Source organism: Zonotrichia leucophrys, chromosome 9 (assembly GCF_028769735.1).
Source record: "Zonotrichia leucophrys gambelii isolate GWCS_2022_RI chromosome 9, RI_Zleu_2.0, whole genome shotgun sequence".
NCBI lineage: Eukaryota > Metazoa > Chordata > Aves > Passeriformes > Passerellidae > Zonotrichia > Zonotrichia leucophrys.
The window spans coordinates 3723299-3748181 of NC_088179.1; the positions used below are offsets into that span (position 1 = coordinate 3723299).

The window sequence follows — 24883 nt, forward strand, 5'->3', positions numbered from 1 at the left end:
TACAGATCTTCTTCAAATCCCAGCTGCTGAATCTGAGATTTGATTTTCTGTCCCGATGTCTTTAGGATTATATTTTCAAGGAGATGAAAATCATCCTGGTTGAACATCTCCCCATCCTCTAATGGGCCAATAATCTACCAAAAAATAGCAGAATCAGCATTATTAGGTGCCCTGGTTTGAAAAGGAAGTGAGTTTTTTGGGAGTTTGGTGGTCAAAGTAAAGGCTACACTGAAACAAAATTCAAAGATGTGTTAAATAAATACTCCAGTCCAGTCTCAGTGGAAACCAACCATTTAGGCTGGTATTAATGTCAGTGGCAGCAGAATTTAACAGGTAAATTCAGGTATCTAGAGCCAAGAGCCCCAGACTAAGGCATAAAATACACACTTAAACTTTTCACTGGGTCAGGCATTAAAATTATACATGAAGTACCACATGTGGAAGGGGCAGCAGAAAGCCAGGCCAATTCTAATAGTCCAGCAAATCTCCCTCCTGTTGCCTTCAGAAACCTAAAAGCTACCTAGATAAGTCTTGTTATTCTGCTAATGAGAAAAATAGAAAGAACAACTCAACACCTGAGATTTTTAATCCATTGAAATACCCAGCAATCACTGGGACCTGAATGGGTTTGTTCCTAACTAGAAAAAGGTGACAAAGGAAAACTCGACGCTGTACACAGCTGTGTTTCATTACTTGCAGTGAAATACTATGGTAACATCATTTACCTCATTTCAGATCAACTATAATAAAAACAGATGGTAGAAGAGACCAAGGCACCTTGGTCAGGGCATTTTCAGTACACTAAAGCAGCATAATCTTGCAAATTCATCATCCCCTTCTACCCCTGGACTCAATTCACTACAGCATGAAGGAACTTTGTTATTGAGAGACCTGAATTTGTACCAAATGCCAACAACTGCACACATTGAACAGAAAAGGTCACACAGGTGTGAATAAATCAAACTGGAAGTGATCCTAAAGATTCCTGAGACCTAAACCAGGCTGGCACTCCTGTGTCTGATCCCCACCCAGACTCTGCTGCCCAAATGTGTTTCTTTCTCACACATGGAAAGTCTCTTTCATTCTCTGTTATCATCTCACCCGTCCGTTGCTGATCACAGCCCTCTGCCCCTTCTTCAGCTTCAGAACATCTCTGCAGTAAACAGCATGGGACAGAATAAAATCCACCTTGGGAGATTCAAAGGCTTCTTTGAAAATGTTGGTATCCATACCCTAAAAGAAAAGAATACTTGGCATTGGAATAGGAAGAGAACTAGACCTCTGCACACTTTTTAAAAGCAACCTTTTTGTTGTCATTCAAGAACATCTTTGTATCTTGCTAAAACTGATGCCTGGCCCCCTTTTCTTTGTGGCCTTAAACCTAATTCTTGTTTGTCACCATCAAACACTATCCCAACTTCTGCTGTGAAGCTACTTAGACCAGTTCCAATCTTCCTGCCTAACTTTTTAAAATCTACTTTGCAACATGCACTTGTATTTTTTCCCATCTTTTAAAAGAACATTATTCTCTCAACCACCCAAGAAACAGCGGACTCACTTAAATAGATCCATGCATCCATGTTCCTTTTGCCTTTTTCAAGATACATAGCTCTGATGAGTATTAGGATTTACTTAATGTTTAGATGGATTGTTCTATTTAGGTAAGCCCTTCAGAGATTTAAAAAAAAAAAGCAAACTAGCAAACCCAACAGGGTTACTTTTCTCTGTTACTGCACCTACTGTATATGAATATACCACACTGAAAAATGAATTTGAGGAACAAGCAAAGCACCTTCCCCATGAAAACACCAGCAGACATGCCTACCCCAACAGCAAATTCTAAGATGTCAGCTCCTGCCTCCAGTGCCTTCACAGTTTCTTCTTTTGCCATCTTGGTGATGAAGTTCTTGGCATTATTTGAGGTTTGTGTCTGCAAAGCTGCCCATATGGCTTTGGCTACAATGGTATTCTGGCTGTTGGGTTCTTCACTGGGATTATTAATCATGCTGATTCGAATGTTATTGCTGGATTTCTGTGTTTAACAAAACAGGTGATGGGAAAGTTTAACATTTCAGATGAAATAAATATATAATAAACACTATAGCAAAAGCTTTGTTTTTCTTAACCAGAATATCAGATTCCAAATTGGGTAAATAGCAGCACAAGGTTAAATAATGAATTAACTAATTTAACATCAAGCATTTAGCTTATGTATAGGCACCACTGTGACAGCAATCTTCCAGATAACCCTGTGCTACATAAGAAATCCAGGACCATGGCCACCACTCAGTCTGGCAAACCACACTGTAAGCTGTGCTTTTTTTTGTTCAGTTATCCTCCAGAACCAATGGGACAGAGCAGAGAGCAATGCTTTTGTTTATCTCCAAACCAAAACACAGATATTTCAGTTTAACACCACGGGTTTAAAAGAACATTTATTGTATTCTGTCCCAGCTTAAGATCAGCAATGTTCCAGTCCCTACAAGAGATGAGGCTGGAAATTAGAGACCCTGCAGGGAGAACCAGTCTCTCCAGGTGACACCACAGGAAGATTGTGTAAAACACAACTTGTGTTTTACAAGCCTCTACCAAGGGCTTTGTCAGCACTGCTAACCCATTCCAATGAACACATTACCTACCTGATGTTTAATGGCATCATACAACAACTGCCTCCCTGAAGGTTTATCAAAATCACCAACAATCCAAAAAGTAACTGGTCTAACAAAGGAATCATCTGCAATTATTAAAAAAAAAAAGAGAGAAATTTGAGAGTGAAAGGAAGGAACGCTTCATTTTTTCCTCATTTGGAGGTAAACTGCAAAGACATACATGCAAAGACTTCAAAAAAGTAAAATTCCATCGAATTTTACTATGGGTGAACCTAAGCTATGAAGCCTGGTAAGACAAAATTAAAAGCATTGGTGTATTAGTCTTTATTAGATCATTCAGAAAACCCATGTGGGACAGCATGCATTGCTCTAAGCTAGAATCTTTTAGTATTTTTGTTTGTTTGCTACTTTTTCAATTACAAATCATAAAGAAACACATAAACAACTTGGAGATTCCAACTGGGGTTGGAATCCAGCAGACATATCACTTCTTTGTATTGAAGCTGTTAATTTACAAAATCAGTTTTGTATAAAGACAAAAGTGCTGGAGCAAACATGCATTCCAACAGCTTCCTTCACTGCCTGCTGGTTCTAAATCCAGTGTCATTAAGGAACCAGAAAATTCCAAGAACAATATAAAAAATGCCAAAGCATGAGTTACCATAGATCTCCTTGGAAGACATTCCTGGTCAAAGAGCAGAAAGGAAAGGGGAAAAGGAGAGACACATTAATAACTTGATGGTAATCCCAATGTGTATCTAGAAACTGCAGCACTGTACTGGGCATAACTGAATCACTACAGTTCAGATCCAACAGCAACAAGTTGTGCTAATTTTATTCCAATAAGCTTTGACTTGTTCTTCCCCTCAGACAGATGGATGCTTGATTTTCATGCTAGCTTTAATTAATATTACCAGTTTCATACCACAGGGTGAGGACATCATTCTGAAAACTGTTTACAAACACTGCTGTGCCACTGTGCTGTTATCTTCCCTCTTTAAAAAGCAGCATGGCAGTGCTGTATCAGTGCTGGTGCTGAGGCAGCAGCACACAGAACTTCTCTATTACTTCAGAAAATAAATGTGGTACAGCATTACTGTAACCAGATAGCAGCTATTAAATATCCTAAGTGGCAGAAGAGGCAGTGACCAAAAAATGTCAAGCCATGGAACTGCAAATTAATGCACTTTCCAACAAGCATGCCAAGGTGTGGATTTAATTAAATCCACTTGTTCAAATCCAAGTGACTGAGCATGAATGAAGAGCAGGCATGAGGCAGGAAGAGCAATGGGAACATTTCAGGCAGTGCACATGGATGGCAGTGACTGGAGACAGGACCATGGAAATTTGGGACAGTCTAGTAAAGACAGGAACAGGAACAGGAGGATTTGGACCAAATGACAGCAGCTTATTTCTGGAATCTAACCAAAATGGACAAAGGAAACACCTGATGGTGTCTGCTTAGACCTGGTCAGGCTCTGTATTGTATCTATACATGCATTTCCTACACTTGAGAGGTACAGGCAAGTTTGAACACTTCTGTGCAACTGTAACAGCACTGCCATGGAAAAGCAGTGCCTGCACTGGAGCAATAAAAACAGCTCTGACCACGTTAGGTGATGTCTTATATAATGGGCAGTTGGGATTTTCTTATGGATCCATGCAACTTCTAGCAATTTTGAATTGTGAGATAGAGAACTAAAACCTCTTTTATATTTTTCTAGTCACTTGCTTACACTGCTGCATTTCTGGGGGACATTTGCAGAACAGCAAGAACAGTTTGGCTGAGACTTTATTATTCAGTAAGAGGCTGGACTGGGTTTAAAGAGGGAAACATTCTTGTTCCATGTAGATGTCATGTCTTATTAAAAAAAGAAATCTTTAACAGACTATGCTGTCACCCACAGGCCTGCCAAGGCTCAGTGAGTGTGTGAAGATCTGCACATGTGCTTGGAAACAAACATAAAAGCAGACTTGGATTCAGAATCCACCACAGATTTACCTTTCTTTGTTAAGTAGGTCATGCTGTTTGCAACAGCAGCTGTCTTATCTTTAGACTCCAGTGTGGTAAATCGAGCAAAGTCGTCCACAAAATGGTTATCTGAGGAAGAGAGCAAGCATTAAATGCCAAAGAAACTATTCCATGTAAACTGAAAATAAAATCACTATATTACCAGAACATGTCCCATTTTGCTCCTTGTGATACTGCTTGTGTCTCATTTTCACTCCTAATGCATAGGCTGAGAAATGAATTTTGCTGTCTCACAAGTCACATTAATAACTGCATTGTACATTTGATAGGGAGAAGTCAGTTGAAAGAATTTCCCAAGTCTCACTTAGTGGACATGAGTGTATGTAAATAATATAGATTGAAAAATTCACTCTGTCACTATTTTTCAAGCAACTCAAAAAAGGCAGGAGTAATGTCATTGTACTGCAGTCACTGTATTGGTTGTTCATTTATCAAGGGAACATTTTGCTAAATCTGAATTAATTCCAGAGATGACTGTCAAGCCTGTTCAAAAGAAGGTCAGAACTAAGAAACAAACAGCTGCTTTATGCATTATATAATTTCTCAGCTTCATGAGTCATATTCCCCTTAAGGTCTGTATAAAAACAAAACAAATTCCCATCTTGAAAATCAGTAGACATTTAATGTTGTACACAAACATCTGTCTGTACCTGGGCTGGGTCGTCACTTCAGGTGCTGTTAATGCTTTGCCACCTGAGCTTTCCACTGGAACAGCAAGTCTTTCACTCAGACATTTCAGGTTTAACACAATTAAAAGCATCCCTTACTCATTCCTGTCAGATCTAGGTACTCTCTGTCAGACCTTAGGATTCTTGAGTTAATTCTTGGAACAACATTAGGCTGGTTCATGATATACTCAACCACATCTTGGTCATTAGATAGTTCACCCTGAAGGAAAGAGGAAAGAAGCATTATTTCTTATTTGACATATAAAATTGCCTTACATAACTTAAAAAAAAAAAAAAGGCAGAAAGCAATTCTGAAAGCTAAGCTGTCTTGTCTAATATGCAGCCAGGGACTTGTGGATCAGCTTTTCCAAATCTGGTTTCTCTCAAGCCTCAGAGGAGCTCAGCACCCACCAGGTACACGGCTCGCTGGAAGATGCTCGTGGTTTCCAGGATTTTGTGCATTGTCACAGTTTCCAGGTCATCAGGATCCAGCTGATCTTTTTGGAAAGGCATCCCATTGAACAGGACAACAGGGAGGGGGCCCACACCAGTTTGCTCATAGTAAGCTCTTGCTGCCTAAAAACAGGAACAGAAACAACTTTAGCACATCAGCCACAAAGGTTCCTAACAAGTCTAAACACACCATGAGATCCTTTACCACTTCTGTTAGACACAGACAATGCATCTTTGAAACTTTCAAAGCAAAAAAAAAGTTCCTTCACAATACAGAAGTGCAAAATACTCCTTTAAGTTAGTTTTGTAAATTAATTCCAATGAGCACTTTCTGGTAGTGGCAAAAGATGAACCACAGGAAACATCACTTTGCCTGTGGAAGCAAATGCAATGCAAGCAGTGGTAGCTGTAATGTAAGACAGGATAAGGAATTTTTTTTTTTTTTTTAAGAATGTGTTTCTTAAACCTGTAAGAAAACAGTTACTGGTGAGACAGGGAGTTATTTTGTCAAGACAAATTTCCCTGTTTCATGTAACCACTGAAAAGTGCACCAGCATTGACAAATACCCTGTTAGAAGTTAAAGTTAGGTTAGGTTCTGCTGGTTAGAGGTTCTGGTTGAGGCCTCTCCTCTCATACAAAAATGCATGTCTTACTTTTATGGATTTTCATTTCCTTAAAATGTTTTTCTCTTCACTATCCTGCACTGGAAGACTCATAAGCACAGGAGCCTATTTTCTGTAACCCTGACTGCATTCCTTACATTTGCAGATGTAGGCAGCATCAAGTGTGCTAAGAGCTATTTGAGATAGTATTTTCATTTCTTTTAGAACAACAAAAAATAAGAAATATCCCCCCATAAAACCTCAAATAAAATCTGCTTCATCTCACATATAACTGGTTCAATAGTGATTTGCCCTAATTTTCTCCATACAAAAAAGTATTAGACCTAAAAATCACTTCAAGAATTATTTGCAGAAATTTGTTGAATGTCCTGCTATAGAAAAGGCATTTTGAATTCATTGTCATGGCTTTATCTCACTCAGTACTCAAATACTGATTCAGAAGTCCCACACTGATCTCTCCCAATGTAAAGCCTCTTGGTTTTTCCATGAATCATTCCATCACTTTGATGTTTCTGCAAACACTTTTGAACTCTACTGAAGTCTGAATTCCATAATGAAAGCATGAATTACGAGTCACAAGAAAGCTATCTTAGTTCTTTACATATAGATTTTTTAAAATATATATTCCATTATATGTACTATGTGCTGAACATAAACAGTAAAGTATAACAAGAAATCCCCCAAGGTGATAACAAAATAGTTCCCTGGTTAGTAAGAGAACTGGACCAAGAAATTGTATGTAATTATATTTTCAGAACTGTTGCAGCAAAAGAAGTGGAAAACAAAGCTCTATTTGATGAATTCTTACCTTTCTGTTTTGATCATAGGCAGAATCAATTCCCAGCACGCTGTTGATTTCCACATAAGGATACTGTTTCTCAAGAACACTGACAACATGTTCCACCTTCAGCTGGTCTCCTGTTTTCACTTTGTTATAGATCTGAAAGGGGAATACAAGTTTACAGCTGCAACTGTAAAGCCTCTGTCCTTCCCAAAGGTAAACTGACCTGTCACCTGTATTACAGTAGTTATAATAAGGCATTAACAGCCAGACTGCAAAACTTTTATTCATATTTACCAGTTGCAACAGCTCCTAAGCACTTGTAGCCATTATAAGTATCTTGTTATACCTTGTAGTCATTCCACTGAGATATATATACTTCTTTAAATAATAACTTGCATCTTTAATTAGAAAAGGTAATTGAGGAGGGAAGAGAGTTCTCTGGGGAAAAAAGCCTCAGATAAAGAATATCCAAGGAGATATTTTTTCCCTTCAGTACTTGGGATATGTTTATGAACAATACAACCTCACAGGTAAAGCAGGTAACTCTTTCCCTCTTGAAGGCACAAGATTTTACTTTGAGCTACAAATACACACCCAAAATGAAAAGAATAAAAGTAACTGACTTGAAGGAACCAGCAATTTAATGTCACAGCTTGCCAATTTGTACAACTATCAAACCACAGGTGGAATTCATTTACCAGCACCTGTATTGTCCTTTAACATGGCAAAGGTACACAGTTCAAACCAAATTATAACATTGAAGGGATGGGGCAGTTCAGAACTCAAGAGACTGAATGAGCAAAGGGACAGGATCAGAAAAACATGCAAAAGTGTCACAATGAAATCTGTGTCACAATGAAACCCAGTCTCACTTGTTAAAGTTGAGTTAAAGAAGCACATTACAAAGACGTGTGTTCTGTAGCACCAGTATTTGGAGATATTCTGCATATTACCCCAGCCAAAGAACAATTCCTTCCATTAGCTACACATTAACACAATCTTATGTACATGGAAAATATTAAAACATTAATTCCCCTTTTTAACTAATACTTACAGACATGACAGTCTGAAAAGCGTAATTATTGTCCATTTCTTGTGCCACATAATTGTATGTCCTCAGGAGGGCAACACCAGGATCCTGCAGTCCATCAACATCCTCTGAGTCGTTAACCACAAAGACTAGTCCTATCCTGCAATCACACAAATCCCAGGTCATCATTTCTGTAAAGAATCAACTCTTCACACAACTGCTGGCTGTGATCAGCAGCTTAAACACAGGGTTTTTTTCTAGAATAGCCTGGGAAGATGTTGAGCAGAGCAGCCAGGAATCAAACTTAGGACATGTAATCTGTAATGAGTCCATCAGAATCTTGCTTTTCACCTCTCTCCCATCCAAAACCTTAAATGTCTTTTGGACTGTTAAAAGCCAGAACTCTGTTTTGCTAGTAGAGGAAGTTATACTCCAAAAATATACACAAACCTTGAACACAAGGAATGGAACATTTCTGCAGTGTCCTAGCAATGAGAATTTTACAATGGCAAAAGTCACATGCATAAAAACTAATTTAAAAAACCCCAAACATTAAAACCATAGAATAATCACTTATTCTATGATTACCTCAGTGGGATGTGGTTACTGAAGAACATTTCTGCCACATTCAGTAACTCTGCTGTGGTCTCATGGGTAGGATCCACTATCAGCACCTGTATACAAACAGCAAGTGAAAAGTTTTCATGCCTTGGAGAGCCAAGATATTCTCTGCTGCCTCAGCCCAGACAGAACTGGGCCATTCAGACTGCATGTAGAGCCCTTCATTCATGCAACTGTTGTCTTAGAATTTTAAAATTTCTATGCTAAAAGTATTAAACTCCAGAGAAAAAGGTAACACATCCAAGCTCCCACAGCTTCAGATGGCTCAAGTCCCTGTTTATCCCTAAGCAGAGTTCTTGTTTTGCACAGAGACACTTTGCCACATGACAAGAGTTACAGTGCACAATTTCCAAACTCTTAATCAGATTTAAGTAATTTACCTACAGACTAAAAGGACAGCAGGACTAAGCTGAGGGCTGTGATCATTTGTTCAAGGCTTGGTGCATGAATGCTTTCTAACTGAAACAACTGAAGTTCGTCTTAACTCTGCAAAGAAGACAATATTTAAGATTTCATTAACCAACTTCAGGTATTATCACTAAGTTGAAACACACCAAATTGTTATTTATCAGATGATAATTTTGTCAATGGTGACAAAACAACACCTGGCATCAACAGATGCCACAGAATCATGCTCAGGAATCTCTGAATCTCAGCCATAACTTACTAATACTAGGAGAACAAAACCTTTTAGAAAAGCACCCTCTCTGTCAAGCTATTTAAGTGACAGTGTATACATGAGGTAAGCTGCAAAAGCTGATGCTCCTGCTCTTGACAAAACAAATGCACATTTCATCCAGTCAGATGATTACTTACAAAATTATGGAAGTTTTTTCTGATTTGCCTGATGACACCAGGGAATGTGGGACGCAGCAGTTCCTGCACACTGGAAGGCCAGGAATTGTATCGACTATCAACTTCCAGATTGTTGATCCACTAAGGAAAAGTAAAGGCATTTAAATGATTCACAATCCTCCTGCTCTGCTCTGAGACTAACATATTTTCAAATCAGACACTACATTGAAGAAATAAAGTGCTAATCATAACCTTATTATCCTTTTTACCTCACTGCAGTTTCAGAGCTGATTGTGAGACAAGAACAAAAGCTCTCCTGACAGTTTAAGAATGCATTGCCCAACAGCAAATCAAGTATTTCTATCAAAAACCAAACTCACTGAAATGGCAGGGCTTCTGATGTCCACAGCATAGTCAGAATCTGATGGCTGGATGTTCAACTTCAGGACATTGTGTAAGGAAACTCCCTCAATTCCCAAGCTGTGCAGGCCTTCCATAACTCGGGCTTCATTGCGGAGCACATCAATCAAGCTGCAAGGAAAAGCAAAATGGGGCTGAATTTTAACCCCACAGCAAATAACTCATCTTACCCTAAGGGTTAACAGATGAAAGGTATAAACAAGTCTGTCTGTCTAGACATTAGTTCTTATTTATCACCTATTCCTTACCGTCCTAAGAAACTTGAGATGACTTAAATCTATTCAATTAATATTGTATAACTGGGAAAAGCAATGTTAAATCAGGATAATTAATCCATTATACATATATATACACACCCATATATGTAGTATTGAAACACATCTTGACAAAGGTATAGGGTGGTTTCCAGATGAAAAATTTACAGTGGTTTATCCTTTGAGAATCACTCTGCTGTCTTCAGAATAAATCTGTATGCTGACAGGCTGAGAAAACAAAATCTTGCTAGTCACAGCACAGGTGAAAAGAACAGCACAAAGGTGTTCTCATTCCAATCTTCAAGGGTATTCCACTTTTCACATTAGAATTTTTGTTGGAAATGCACTTTGAATAAGACAGGGAACCATTATTTTCTTTTTACAGTACTTAACAATTAAACCAAGTCTAGACTATGAAGAAGGTTCAAAACTGTCTAAATAACTTTATCATTCATGCACAAGCAAGATGCAATTATGGTGAAAATTAAAACATTCCTACCTAAATATATCCTGAGTGTCTAAATCAATAAGCAGTCCATTGATGAACAGGGCAGAATCTCCTGGTTGCAATCCTAACGTTCCCTTGAAATACTGAAAAGAAATAGAAAGCCATTAGAAGAGAGCTCTGCACAGAAAATATCATTAAAAATTTTAATGTTGTTTTTTTTCCAGTAAGTCTTGTCTTGCAGTACCAGTCACAAATTTCTATTTAGAGGCACGATGAACACTGAAGGAGAAACATTGTATTTGGATATTTTACAACACTACCATCATGAACACTGTGAGCAAAGCAAACAGAGGAATAATAATAAGTACCAAGATGAAGTACCAAGTACATGAATAATAAGTACCACATGAAGTAGCAAGAGCAGGAAAGTAGCTTCTGAACAGAAAAGATTTACTTTTTTTATTAAATTTGTAAGGCTCTCAAAGAAAAGCTGAGTGTTAAGTTGTATCTTTCTGTGGATAGTTACATGGTAAACTCTAATGTAACAGTAGCAGTGAACTTAACTATCAAATAATACCCACACAAAGGGAGTAGTGCAAAGAACAGCTCTGAAGGGCATGCTTGGATATAGCCTGGTCTGGATGTAGCAGCCCAGGGATCCCCTGAATAAAAATGAATCCACAAAATCATGGCTTTACTTGTGGATCAGAGTCTGATCTAACACACAGCAGAAAAAGCTAACCAGGTAGCTTTAGCATGACTTACATCCTGTACTTTGTCCCTTCCAGAACCACATGGGACAAAAGTGCCAAACCCCATCCTTCACCTCTGATTTTATCACTATTGAACAACAAAGCATTTCTCTCTCAGAACAGGAACCTCAGGGGACTTGTAAGCAGCTCTGCATTTACTACTAGACTCCCCAAATAGATTTCTAAACAGTATGTGTGTACTTAACATACAATGTCTTTTTTCTGATAATGCCAAATAGGACTGAAATGTGCAAACAGGGCAATGCAGCTCATACAGCAAATGCTGCTGTTTGACTTTTTTCATTACTATCTTAAACTTTTGTTTTGGTCTCTATCCAGACCACACTAGCTGGCATATTTTAGTTGCACAAATTCCTGTACAAAAGCCTATACAAAATTCCCAGGTGGCTGTTGGTTTTTTCAGTGCTTTGCTAATGCCAAGGACACAGCTGAGCTGTCTGAAACACTTCTGCAAATACAGAGCCTACTCAGTGACCTCCAGAGGCCCCTCATGACCTGGGGAGTTTTATGATTCTGTTTCAAAGCACATCAAGACTTAGCTGGTAAATTTTATCCCTTCACTAAGCACCAACATTAAAAACATTTCCTCCACTTCCTCCACATAGAATGAATCAGTCTAAAGCCACAGCAGGTTCTGAATTTATTCTGTGATTTCCTAGTGATCACTGATGTACACTGATATCTAAACATCATCTCAGATTGGATAATGAGAACTAATTTTCTTCTGCATTGTTAAAACTGTAGGAAGATGCTTAATATAGCTGCTTTTCAAGCAATAAATTTCTAACCAGAGTAGTATTTTCCTATTTGAGCAAAAAAAGTTTAATAATGCTCCTCATCCATGTTTGAAAATCCACCACTCCATCACTTCCCAGATGCATACTACAAAGCTGTGTGTGAAAACACTGGGTCATTATCTTGAGCAACATGTAAACCAGAGTGCAAAGGCACTGTGTTACTTTTTGGACACATTACCTTCTGGTTCTCTTCAATTTCTGCTCTGAGTTCTGAAGAAACAACTGTTTTTGTTATGGCTCTGCAAAAATAAAAACATCATGCTATGAATCTTCTGTCTTTTTATCTAATGGATAGATATTTACTTATCTATTTTTTGTACCTTTCATATTAATATAATTAACTTTACAGTACAAAGGGTTGCAGCAAGAAGGAGTTGTACTTGGTGACACCATAAATAGTAGGATGGAGCATTTTTCTTACACTCTATAATCCAGCAGCACAAAAATGTTACCCACATGCCAACTCTCAGTGTCTAATTTCACATTAACCATAATAAAAGTGTGCAGCTGCCAAAAATGTAAAGATGGAGGCTGACAAGAGAAAATAGGGGATTTCACTGCTCATGGTGGGTTCCCATTCCTTTCCTTACTTTGGATGCAGTGATTGCATCATCAGAGTGGGTGAGTACAGCCCACAGATCAGCCTGGAAACACAGTGAGATGCAATGCCTGCCTTCAGAAGCTCTAAATAACAACTTCATGTAATGGGAAATAAGATCAGAAATCAGTTTATTTTTACACTCATCTCAGGTATATCTCCCACCTACTCAAAAAGGTTCTGTAATATCATCTTCACAATCCAGGCAATGGAATTTTTCAAGAGAAATATATCTCTAGACTGGCTGGCCATGCCAGGTCATATTGAGTTTTTCAAACTGATTTGAATATGTTAAAGACAGTCACTGACAAAGTGCAAAAAGCAGTGGAATTGCACATCAGCCTCTGACATGAGACTGACTGGGTTGTTTGGCAATGTGGACCCCAGAAGAAGAGTGGGACCCTGTGAACAAATAAATGTTAAGGTCATTAAACAGAAAACCCAGCCAATAAATTCTTGATGACTTCATGTAATAGGTTTAGATGCATTTCACAATAAAACAGCATGGGCAGTTCTGGCAAATTTTCTACCAGTCCACATCAGCTGCCATCCAAGAAAAACACCCTGAAATCCTCTTTGTAACAGTAGGCTGAAGAACTTCCCAGCATAAACATTCCCCAGTGTTTGCTTCCAGCTAAATGAAAGTCAGAGTTAACCCAACCAATGCTGCTTGTCTCAGGTCCTGCTCAGGAAAAAGAGAGTAATAAAATTTTCTAGGAGTCAAAATTAAAATTACCTGGCCTTTGTAGGAAAGTTCTGACTCAGATCTTTCATGACCATCAGGGCATCCACAGGAGGAGCAGTCAAAATGCGAGCAGCAGTTTGAAAACTCAGATCTTAGAAGTGAAAAAACAGAGGTTAACAACTCAAAACTGAAAACAAGGCAATGCAGAGACATCTTAACTTCATCTTGCAAATTTTTTACATGTTACCTAAGGAAATTCACTTTTTATCTGCACCTATAGATACTTTTAAATTCATTTTCTTTATATTCAACTTTTATGTGTTGCCTTGAAGCAAGTAACCCTCTCAGGTTGTTTAGGTGAGTCCAGACCAGCCCTGTTTTTTTGGCTGAGCTGGGAGGATCTGCCCTTCCACTGATATTGGTAGATTCCCCATGGCTACAACATACATTCACCTCTTTGAATTAATCTTTTTGAGAGAATGAAAAGTTTTTCATTGGCTTTTATAGATGTTTTAAGGGAATGAGGCCAGAGCAGCATGTAACTGATTTTGAAATACAGTTTTCCTCTGGTCTTGAGAAATCTCATGATTTCACATCAGAAGTGTGATCATGGAAAGAAACTTTGCATTCCTTTCCTTTCTGCATTCAGCAGACCACACAAGCAGTCAGTTTAAGAGCAAGTAGCTTACTGTATTTCACAATATAGAAAACAATCCTCGTGTCAGAAGTCCCATGAAACAATGCCAAAAGCTACTTCAACAGGAAAAGGTACTTTAAAAACCAAGTACTTTCCAAGTGAGACAATGCAGGAATTTACAGTCAAACTCTGTCAGCTGTACACAGCCACTAACAACCTCAATAGTGTAGAACACCAGAAAAGATGTTTACATTGAGTTTTTTTAGACCATAACTGAAAGCCTTTATCCAGCTTACCTTGGAGCTGCCACACTTTCAGAGGTGCCATTTCATTGGTACTTTCCACGAGGTGTTTTCTGAGCTCTTTCAGCTCTTCTGACAAGTCAGGATACAGCTGCCTGAAAGGATACAAGGGTCAAACAATCCCTGTGGTTTCCTGTAAGAACGTCTGCTGCTAATTTTAAGAAACTACCACATAAAAAAAATGCTGCTAGCATATACAGAAAACTCAGACATGTAAAAAATAATAATAAAGCAAAAGATCAGCATTTCTCAAAAAGTTTTTTGATATGATAAAGTCCAACTGTGTTTTACCTTAGTTTTCCAAACAGAAATCCTTGCACTTCATCAATAGGGTCATTTTCATCTATGACTGTAGCATTCACATCTGTGCCTATAAACACACAGAGAACAGCACTAGCACCAAGCCATTAACAAGCAGGAGAATCTGGGGTTTGTATGTGTATGTAAAGAAAAAGCACAGACACAGATTACAGCATCAAAATAGTTTTGGCAGGTGCATGGGAGTTTGTAGAACAGAGATCATTGCTCCATAAAAGCAGTAAAAGCAAAGAGAACGTGCAGAATTCTAAGAATTTGGTCTTCCCCCAGTTAAAAAAAATTTAAAAAACAAAAAAACAAAAATGAGGAATAGGGAACACAGTCTGCTCTGAAGATGGATAGGTTAAGGCAAATTAAAGTCGAGAAATTTGCTTTACACCTGCAGAGTAGCTGGTAAAAAATGAGTTGCATCAGTAGTGCCATTACTAAGATCTAGTCCATGACCACAACTCCAGGATTGCACAAATGTGGAAGTGCCATGGCAAAGATCTGTTTCATAAGGAACATTCTCCCAAAAGGGATTTCAGAGCTAAGGAAAGAAAAACATCTGCAATTCAGACATTTGTAGCAAAATGAGTATAAAATTACCTTGACGAAATTTAAATGTTCACATTAAAATACTTGAAACAAAAATTCACCTTTCACCTGGGTATCATCCTTGGCCTTATATTCTGTACTTTTAATAGCCAGTTCTACACCATAGCCAGAGAGGTAGACCTTCTCCTTGCTGGGATTCTGCAAGGAAAAGCCAACAGTGTGATATTGCCATCTTTGTTTGATCCAAGAAAGAAAAACTGCCACTTCCCAAAGCTGAGGAATCTCAGTCTGGGATTTCAGACACAATGGGTAGAGAGAAACAAACACTGTGAGTGGCTCTGCAGTAGCATACTCTAATAATTTTATTTCCTACTTCTTTTCAACACACTTCTTGAAGTTCAGCAAGCAAGAATTATCTCTATGAACCAAAAAAAATCAAAATTCACAATGCAAAGAGGAACACAAAACAATGTTTTCAGGATTCAGTGTGTGAGCAAAGCAGAGGGAGATAGAGTCCCATCATCAAATCAGATAGAGGGTGGAAAGGAACTTCAGCTTAAAGCTCAAAAATGAAATATTCACTGAAGAGCTACCACAAAGAATGACAATGAATAAAATAATGACAAAAGAGTGGTGCATAATTAGTTCTGCCTTGAATGAGAGAAACATGACCACTTTCTAAAAGTATTTTGAAGTATATAGGAGTCACATAACTGTACCAAGATCTAAAGTGCAATACACTGAATTTTGAATGTATTCCTCCCAACACTGACAAACAACTACTTCCTTTTATTAAAGGGAAGTATTGTATGCAATGCATGACTTTATTTTATTAAAAGTACAAGTAATATTAGAAATTAACCAGCTGATGCTCTTTTTTTTTCCCCACATTCAAGCCTGACTGCTACAATGCAGGTTTTGGTAGTACTGAGTAATATTCAAGCAACAAATCAAAGAACTCCAGCTCTTCATACCCTCTGAAATGTAGTTTTAAACACTAATCCAGTGGCTATGCACAATTTAGTGGAGAAAGATGGAAACCAGGATAAACTGCACTAGAAATGGTAAGTGGTTCTGTAAAAAAATTACTACAGAAACAATGTCTTTCTTTTGAAAATGGTACCTAAATGTTAATCCTTGCTTTTTATATCAAGTGACTAAGTGGCCTGATTGTGAAAGATCTGACTACTTCCCATGCTCTAATATGGGTAGAGAAACACTTCTTTTTACACTGAAGTCTCTAATTAATCTGGAATTTAGGTCTGGATTTGTGAAATCAAACAATCTTACTTAAACAATCAGGAAAATTTAAAATATTCTGTATTCCTCAGCTACATGCAACAAAAAATAAAACTTTGAGTATTCCAAGTAAATTAACAATGAGAGTAGGCAAATGCCAATTTAAAGGGAACAAACCTGGGTGAGTTTTCTTTTTGAAAAGCAAGGCCAGCTCCTCAATTTCAAATAGCCCTGTTACAATGCACAAACATACTCACAGCAATGTAGTGTCTGAGCACATAAGTGATTTCTCCTGCCTCAGCCTTTGCAACAAGCCTCCTGTGCTGCCTGTAGAACTCCTCTGAGCCAATCTCTGCATAAAGGATGACCACAGGGCTTTCAGGGTTTGCTGCTGGGTACTTGTGGTCCCCCTTGAACAAAAATGGCTTTGGCCTAAGAGGGAACAGTGAAGAGCCACAGTGTGAGTCACAGCATTTCCTCACTCAATGCAAAATGAACTTTTTTCTCCTATTTATTCATTTTCCTGAATACATATGTTGAGCTATTCCTACATATTATATCAAGGCTGGCAGCACTTTGTGCACATTGACAAAAGCTTTGTGCAAAATGAACACATGAAAAGAAACAAGTGACTAAGAGCTCTTTTGAATCGAATATGATCCTAATTTTGAAAATGAACAACTTCCCTTAGATTTCCAATTCACTTTCTCTCCCCACAGTGATTCATAAATTCTGTATGAAAAATTAAAAAGGCTGATAGAACAGATGTGCCAAGGGCACAAATTCATTTCAACCTGGTCCTTGGCTTAGTATTCAAACAAAAAAGTGAATGAAAAGTCTGTTTTCAGCTTCTTTGTTTACATTTTGTCCAAAGTGCAACAAATACTTAAAGTATTCCCAGTAAGTCAGAAGAATAGCATGTGAGTTATAGATGCCATATGCCTGCACATTTACAAAAAACTCTTTATTCTTAAGATAACCAAATAACCAAGATCACAAAAATCGTATTGAAAACAAAAATGTTCTCATATTATGAAAACAAACTGAAATGTAAGGATTTGGGTGGTTTTGGTTTATTACTTGTTTGGGGTTTTTTAATAAGTATTATATTTTATACCTTCTTTTTGTTATTAGCAGTTACAATCAAGTTTTGTTCTTGTAGAGAAATCTGAATTTTAAATATATAGTGTGGTAATTGTTTTCTTTGTCAATGCTGAGAAAAGTATACAGAGAAAAAAATAGTGTGCTTGCTTTCAGCCATTCATAAAACAATTTGTTACATTAATCTCATTTGAATATGCAGCCCAGCTCCTTCTATTTTCCCTTCACACTGAAGGTTTTACACACTTCTGAGAATTCCTACTGTCCTTCAACAGTTCCCAGCTACTTCCAGAATTTGTTTCCAAATTTTCCTGTGCATATTCCTCTTCCTAGCAGAATCATCAAAGAGCAAGGGATAAGAAAACTATCATTGCAATTTGAATTAACACCAAATAAGAGATTGACCCTTCAGTGCCAACAATGGACAGGAGAAATCAACACTGAAGAACACAGAAATAAAAAGTTTATTACAACCTCTTCACTGCTGTCAGTCCAAAGTTAGGTTAAATTTTAAGAGCTAATCCAGTAACAGGAAATTAAACAAATACCTGTCTGAAGCTGCCTGTAAAAGGTTTCCAAGAGAGTCAAATTCACAAGTTTTCTCCCCATGCACAACAAAAAACAGGGTACAGCCCTCTGGTGGAGATTCATCTGCTGCTATCTGTATAAAACATTTATAATAGGTTAAATGTTTGCCCTTAGAACAAGTGAAAATTTTAACAGTGTAGCAGTGCAGCAAACAGTATTATTTCCTACACTCCAAACTAATACTTCTTCCTTGTTTATGGCATAATTTAAATGCAAGGTGAAATTGCAAGATGGAGATTTAAACTTTTACTTATTTTTCAGTCTGTTACTATTAACTGTAAGTTTAGCTGCAGGTACAGAAAGCAAGGCTTGCAATTGTAGGGGTTTTGGTTGATGGCTTCTTTTTGTCTTAGACATCACAAAAATCTGTATTTGTTAAATATCAAATGACAAAATGACTCTACATGAACAAGGAAGGTGTTTCACAGTATTACTTAAATAAAGCACATTCTAATGTGAGAAAATTTACAAATAATTAAAAATACTAAAAAATGAGAGAATACAATGAACTTTTATTTATGAGTTCTAATCACTAAATATATATTATATAGATATATAGATATATAATAATATATAGATAAATGGATTGCTCTAAATATATAATATATATTATATATTATATATTATATAGATATATAGATATATAGATATATAATAATATATAGGCATATGGATTGCTCTCTTCAAGTAAGTTCAGCTGAGCAATAGGAACAGCAGCAGCATCCCAAGTACCAATGGAGCCATAGAGATGGTCCTCACAAAAATCTTTGCACCAGTTCTTAGTGCAGCAGGCAAAAGGTATGCAAGCATATCAAAATGCCAATTCTTTAGTCTACTCTAGACAAAAATTCAGCACCTCATGAAATGTGTATACACATCACTCTGTAGCTCAGGTGTACAGAGCAGTGAATCAGTTCAGGTTTTTTATATCTCAAATGTTTCCTTCCACAGCTCCCTCCTTCCTGAGCCTTGGTACAATGCTCTGCACCTCACCTGAGCTTTTTCTGTACCAACCTGTTGAAAAGCTTGAACTGCTGCAGAGTAGGAGCGTAAAGACAGAGAAAATTTCAACAAATTCTGCTGCAAAGGTGACAGAGTCTGGCAGGCCACTTTGAGCATTTCCTGGTAAGAAGAATAATCACTACCTGCAAAATCAAATTACAAGCAGTTATCTTTCTATCTCATAGTTTCATTGAAGAGGGGCTTCTCATCCCAGTGTGATTTATACCAACAAAAGCCCATGACATGAATTCTGAGTTTGCACATGACCATTCCTCCTCCAATTTCACTACAGCCAATTCTACAGCTGGATGAGAGTGAACTTGAACAGAGATCCAGGAGAGTTCACTTGAATTCATTCTTGAGGATGCAAACATGGGCAGGGGAGGAGGGAAATAGTTTAGAGCTCCCATTTAATTTTGGCTGAGAAATAGGAACACAGAGAAAAGATACTTAAAATATTTCATACTTCATGTTGAAAAAGAAATCTGGCAAGCAAAATGTTTTAGACTCATCCACTACAGATTTGTCAAATGGATATCCAAAAGCCTTGAGCACATTACAGCAAGAAATATTACAGAAATAAGTATTTTATAGAAGTCAAATGAGGATTAACATGATGGAAGACAGAACACTGTGGTATATTTTTCAACTATTTTTCAACTATTTTTCAATTTTCAACTATTATATATAATATATATATTATATATATATTTTTCAACTATTAGTCAGCATTGAGAAAAACTATAAAATCTTACCATCATGCTCAGCGGTCTTAATATTCTCACTAGCCTCAACAAAGTTCCAGAACTTTTCTTGACCTTCTTCTGATAAAAATTCACTAAGTAAGATGAGAAGAGTGAGTTAGATCTACAAATTTTCTCTCAAATTATAAATCTGATATCTTGTGATGCTTTACAGAAAGTTAGCACCTACCACCTGTATCAGCAAACTGTGTTACTAGGAAAAGCACTGCAGGAAAGCTAAAAACAAACCCAAACAAATAATCACTGCAGACCAGGACAGACACAGAGCACATGCAAGCAGCTTGTAAGGCACCTCCTGGTCCTTTAATGCCACAAACAGGCAGCAGGGTCCATCCTGGCAGCTCTCCTCCCTAATGCATTTCTTGGAATCTCTCTTTTATGAGAAACACACATTGTACATGAGGCAAATTGTAATGATGAGCTTTGGTGGGCTTTGGTGGAGATTTGGTGAACAAGCAAAAAGAGAAGTCACAGCTTCAAACCATGTTATAATTCCCATATATGAAGCAGAGAATGGGTACTTACACAAGGCTAGATAATGAAATTCATCCTCTGAACATTGCAAAGCACAAACACTGTATCACATCCACACTTGTAACATACTTGCTATGCTAAAGGATGCTACAACAGCAGGTTTGGAGCCTGCTCAGTGCCACAGTAACCTGTGTGCTCCAATCCAAGGGTAAGTGCTGCTGGAACACCTGGGTACAAACTGCAGGGCTGGGCTAAGTGCAGGGCAGCAGGAGGGATTTCACACTGCAGTGCTGCATCATGCTGCAGTTCATCCCAGGTGAACCATCCTGCCCTACCCAAAGCCTCTGGCTACAATGGATCAAGTCTTTGCCACGTTATTTTGATTATTTGCTTACTGTTTCACACTCTCTGTGTCACATTTTCACACAGTCTCAGGGTACCTAAATCCTGGCATTAAAACCTGTGCTTTGCATTTGACTGCTCAAGGAACTTTCAGGCTTCAGCTTCTCCAGAGAAGGTTACAGAAAAGTAATTTCACCTAGGACACACCTGTCCTCTGAATGAGAGCCATGCTCATGTGAGTGAAATCCAGCAATGCTCAACTATCTGTAGTAAAACAGACAAAATTCCACATTTGGCAATACCCTTAAGTGATACAAAATTAAGCCCACGTTAACTTGAAATTCTAAAAGTCCTACTGACACCTCTAAACTAAAACATGACAAAATTAAACAATGAGGGATTTCAAAAGAGACAGCATTTTGCTTTCTTTTTACACAACGTCTTAGAAATAAAGTCTTGAATACCATAGAAGAAATGTTCCCAGGGTGACTTGCACAATCTTTAACAAAGCAATTGACTTTAATCAATGCAAAACTCACATGAGCAAAGTTAAACTCAAGTTTTACCAAGCTAAATATACACAAGCAGCAGATGTGTATCAAAGGCTACAACACTGAAGTAAAAGACATTCAGAATCTTACAAGACCATGCTGAACTCCTTTATCTAATGCTTTGAGTAAAACTTCATAAGGCAAAAAATACCAACTGTGTAATTGTGTATGGTTAATATTGTTTGTTCTAATGCAAAATGAAAGAAACAGAAAAATTACTGTCTCCTCTAAAATCCTCCTCCCATCTCCCCAAGCACAGCAGGGATCACATTTCCACGTTATTACAGTTGGTAGTGACCAGAAACCAAAGTGCCACATAACAAAAAAACACTTTACTTTATCCTCTAAGCATATTTTGATTTGACAATGAAAAAAAGTCACAAAGCACCTACCTTGTCTCAAGGAGCAAAGGAGTTGAAGACCACTTTGTAGTCAGAGATGTTGTCACAGCCTTAGAATCTGCTTGCACAAGTGAAGAGCTGAAGCAGACTCCAAGAACTGCAATAAGTATTCCCATTTTATAGGACACTGAAAATGATGAAGGAAAATTATAAGTTTTGCATTGTCTCTTCTTATAAATACAGGATCTCAAATATATTGAGAGTTATGTCAAGACTTTTAAAACTGCATTTAATGCAATACATTAATGAGATTATCATCCTCTCACCTGGGCTTACAAACTCACAAACTTGAAGAGAGGCAAGGAATTAACAAACTTAGCCCTGAGATGCAATTAAACCTAAATCAATTCCAGTTTCCTCTGTGTTTATGCTTTCAAATGAGTTTCCTTCTGTCCCAGGACACCAATACCACATACTTCCTGTTTTAAGAGGTATTACAAACTACACACATTTCAGACTGGGGGGGAAAACAACTCACTGTTGATTTTATGGGAAGTAAAATCACACTTTGTGTCAGCACAGACCCAGCAGCTGTGGACTAATCCAGGCAAGGGTGAGGAACCCCAGTCAGTCCTTTAGGTTTTTTGGGGAATGAAGAAACAAGTATTTCCTGGCTGCACTAAGCACCACCAAATTTAAAAGCTGAAAAATGAATGAAATCACACAAACAGACTCAAATGATACAACCTACTGTGAGAAGTGACCAAAAAAACCCCAAATTATTCCATTTCTTTATTGTCCTTCATTGTGTGTATTTTCAAGCCTTTGTATTCTCTGGCCTACATCCCAAAATAAAGCCAAGGGGAATTTCCTTGCCCACAACTCGTAAGCTTATGGAAGAGCTGAATTCTTCTGTTGGCTTTCCATTACAATCTCCAAAGATTCAAGCTTTTTTTGACTATAGTATATTTATATTTACTACACCACTACATCCCCAATATGCACTCAAGTACTCTTTCATTTCTTTATCTTTTTTTCCTGGATAACTCATTTTCCATGTCCCCCCTGCACCTGAAAAAACATCCTGCTGCAATTCTACCTATATCACACCCAACAAGCTGCCAGGATCTAACTTCTGCCTCTTTTTTATTACCATCTCAATATAAAGAATAGGGTTATAAATCTGTAGCTCTAAGCTACCTGTATATATACATAAATAAATGAACCAAATCCTCCTCTCTTTAAAAGTTTACAGCCCTCCAGCCAAATGTTTCCCAACAATAACTCAGGCATTGTTCTTTCTCTGGGAATAAAACCAGAAATTCCTGCTGTGATCTCCAAAGAGCACACGGCATTTGCTTTATGCCACACCTGGGAAGCAGACAGATGGCATCACAGAATGGGCACAGCCATCACTCCCTGTGTGCAGAGGGGGAAGCTCAGCCAATATTTGTGGAGTGAAACATTGGCCAAGTGCAAGCAAAAACCACAGTTCACAGCTCCTCCCCAGATGGGTCCTTCTTATTCTCTGAAAATCACACACTGGAGTTCAGAATAGGTAAATGAATATGCCCAACAGCACTCTCATGGCTAAAGCTCCTATGCTGCTCTCTTGTGCCAGCCTTCCTGCTCTGGGAAAAACTGAATTAAAGGCCTTTTTCTGTATGAAACAGGAAAGAAACCAAATGACATTGTCACCTGACACAGTTTAGCCAACTGAAAATCTGCAGATTAGAAATATCTACAAGTCCTCAATAATAACAGCCATAAAACAAAGGAATGACTGATATCTCAAGGAAAAAATACACCATGGAAAAAGAGGCAAGAGAATGAGCAAAAGTCACCAAGGAGATCCAGCTCTGTGCTAGGTAACAAAGCAAAACCCAGTCTGAATTACAACACCACAAAGCAGTGTAAATATTTTTCCTCCTTATTTTTCTTCCAATTACTCCGTTTAAAACACTCCGGGCAGCTTGCACATCCAGCCTTGGGGAAGGAATAACGCAGCCCACATTGACAATGCCATGTCCTGCGGGGTCAGTCTGGTGCCAGGCGGGTGAAGGGCAAAGGGAAGCGGGAGCGAGGGGCAATTCCTGCAGCAGGCACGGCTCTGGGGCACCGGGACCGAGCCGGTGCATGGCAGAGATTCCCCATATCAGCGGGCACCGATCGCACCGGGGGAGCACGTCCTGTAAAGGGCTCCCACTGACACCAAACCACGGCGATTTAACCGCGACCAGAAATCAGCCACTGAAGCGCTGAGCAGCCAGGGCTCAAAACATGCATTAAACCCGGCCCGTCAGGGCGTTAATGGTGCGGAGCATTAAACCCGAGCGAAGCCTCCGCCGCTCCCCGGTCCCGCTGACCGACCGACCCCCGTGGGGCGCGGAGGCCGCTCGAGGGACCCCGCCGGTGTCGGTCCCTCCGCGGGGCCCGCCCCGACCGCCCGCTGCCCCCCAGGCCGCCACCGCCGCCGCCCGCCGCGGGCCCGCCCCGCCACCGCCGCCTCTCCCTCAGGGCCCCGCCGGTGCCCGCGGTACCGCACCTGCGAGCGGCCGCGCGCCCGCCCGGCTCCCGCCGCCCGCGCCGCTTCCGCTTCCGCTCCGAGCCGGCGGCGCCGCGCAGTGACGGGGCCGGGGCAGAGGCCGGGGCCGCCCGCAGCCCGGGCCCGGGGCAGTGACGGGGCCGGGGCAGAGGCCGGGGCCGCCCGCAGCCCGGGCCCGGGGCAGTGACGGGGCCGGGGCAGAGGCCGGGGCCGCCCGCAGCCCGGGCCCGGAGCAGGGCCGTGCCCACAGCAGCGGCTGTGCCCGCGCTGCCGTGCGGTCTCGGTTTGAGGAGGCAGCGCCCGAAGCAAAGGCGGAACCTGTGTGGTTTTTGTGATATTAACTGGCCCGTGAGGAATCGCAGGCTGTGCTGCTGGAAGGAGACCCTGTGCAAACAACTGCTCGTTTATTCCAGTGTAGGGACGGGAAGTGAAAGCAGAATACGGCAGGTTAAAACCAGCCGTTCTACATTTATCTTCTCTGCACCCTTTACACGTTCTCCATTACAACTGCCCTGTCCATGCCGAAGGTGCGGGCTCCGCTGGGCTCTGTG

The 24883-nt window shown here is 39.3% G+C and overlaps 1 protein-coding gene across 3 annotated transcripts in view; it reads right to left on the reverse strand.

The window, feature by feature from the left end:
- The window catches only part of UGGT1 (UDP-glucose glycoprotein glucosyltransferase 1), a 41055-nt gene extending 16681 nt beyond the window's left edge, over window positions 1-24374 (reverse strand). Inside the window, exons 1-25 of one of the 3 annotated variants that reach the window (XM_064720767.1) lie at window positions 24333-24374; window positions 21839-21974; window positions 20071-20153; window positions 19328-19458; window positions 18274-18386; window positions 16882-17056; window positions 15487-15583; window positions 14822-14900; window positions 14525-14625; window positions 13643-13742; window positions 12487-12547; window positions 10790-10881; window positions 9997-10147; window positions 9638-9757; window positions 8789-8874; window positions 8225-8360; window positions 7195-7326; window positions 5721-5885; window positions 5409-5529; window positions 4612-4710; window positions 3271-3294; window positions 2640-2734; window positions 1826-2032; window positions 1102-1233; window positions 4-134 (exon numbers count right to left, since the gene is read on the reverse strand). In XM_064720767.1, coding sequence (XP_064576837.1) covers window positions 4-134; window positions 1102-1233; window positions 1826-2032; window positions 2640-2734; window positions 3271-3294; window positions 4612-4710; window positions 5409-5529; window positions 5721-5885; window positions 7195-7326; window positions 8225-8360; window positions 8789-8874; window positions 9638-9757; window positions 9997-10147; window positions 10790-10881; window positions 12487-12547; window positions 13643-13742; window positions 14525-14625; window positions 14822-14900; window positions 15487-15583; window positions 16882-17056; window positions 18274-18386; window positions 19328-19458; window positions 20071-20153; window positions 21839-21963 — 2756 coding nt within the window. In that variant the 5' untranslated portion in view covers window positions 21964-21974; window positions 24333-24374. Of the gene's footprint in view, window positions 1-3; window positions 135-1101; window positions 1234-1825; window positions 2033-2639; window positions 2735-3270; window positions 3295-4611; window positions 4711-5408; window positions 5530-5720; window positions 5886-7194; window positions 7327-8224; window positions 8361-8788; window positions 8875-9637; window positions 9758-9996; window positions 10148-10789; window positions 10882-12486; window positions 12548-13642; window positions 13743-14524; window positions 14626-14821; window positions 14901-15486; window positions 15584-16881; window positions 17057-18273; window positions 18387-19327; window positions 19459-20070; window positions 20154-21838; window positions 22516-24332 lie in introns of those variants that run through there. The other 2 variants (XM_064720769.1, XM_064720768.1) reach the window with 2 other exon arrangements.
- Window positions 24375-24883: the final 509 nt, after the last annotated feature.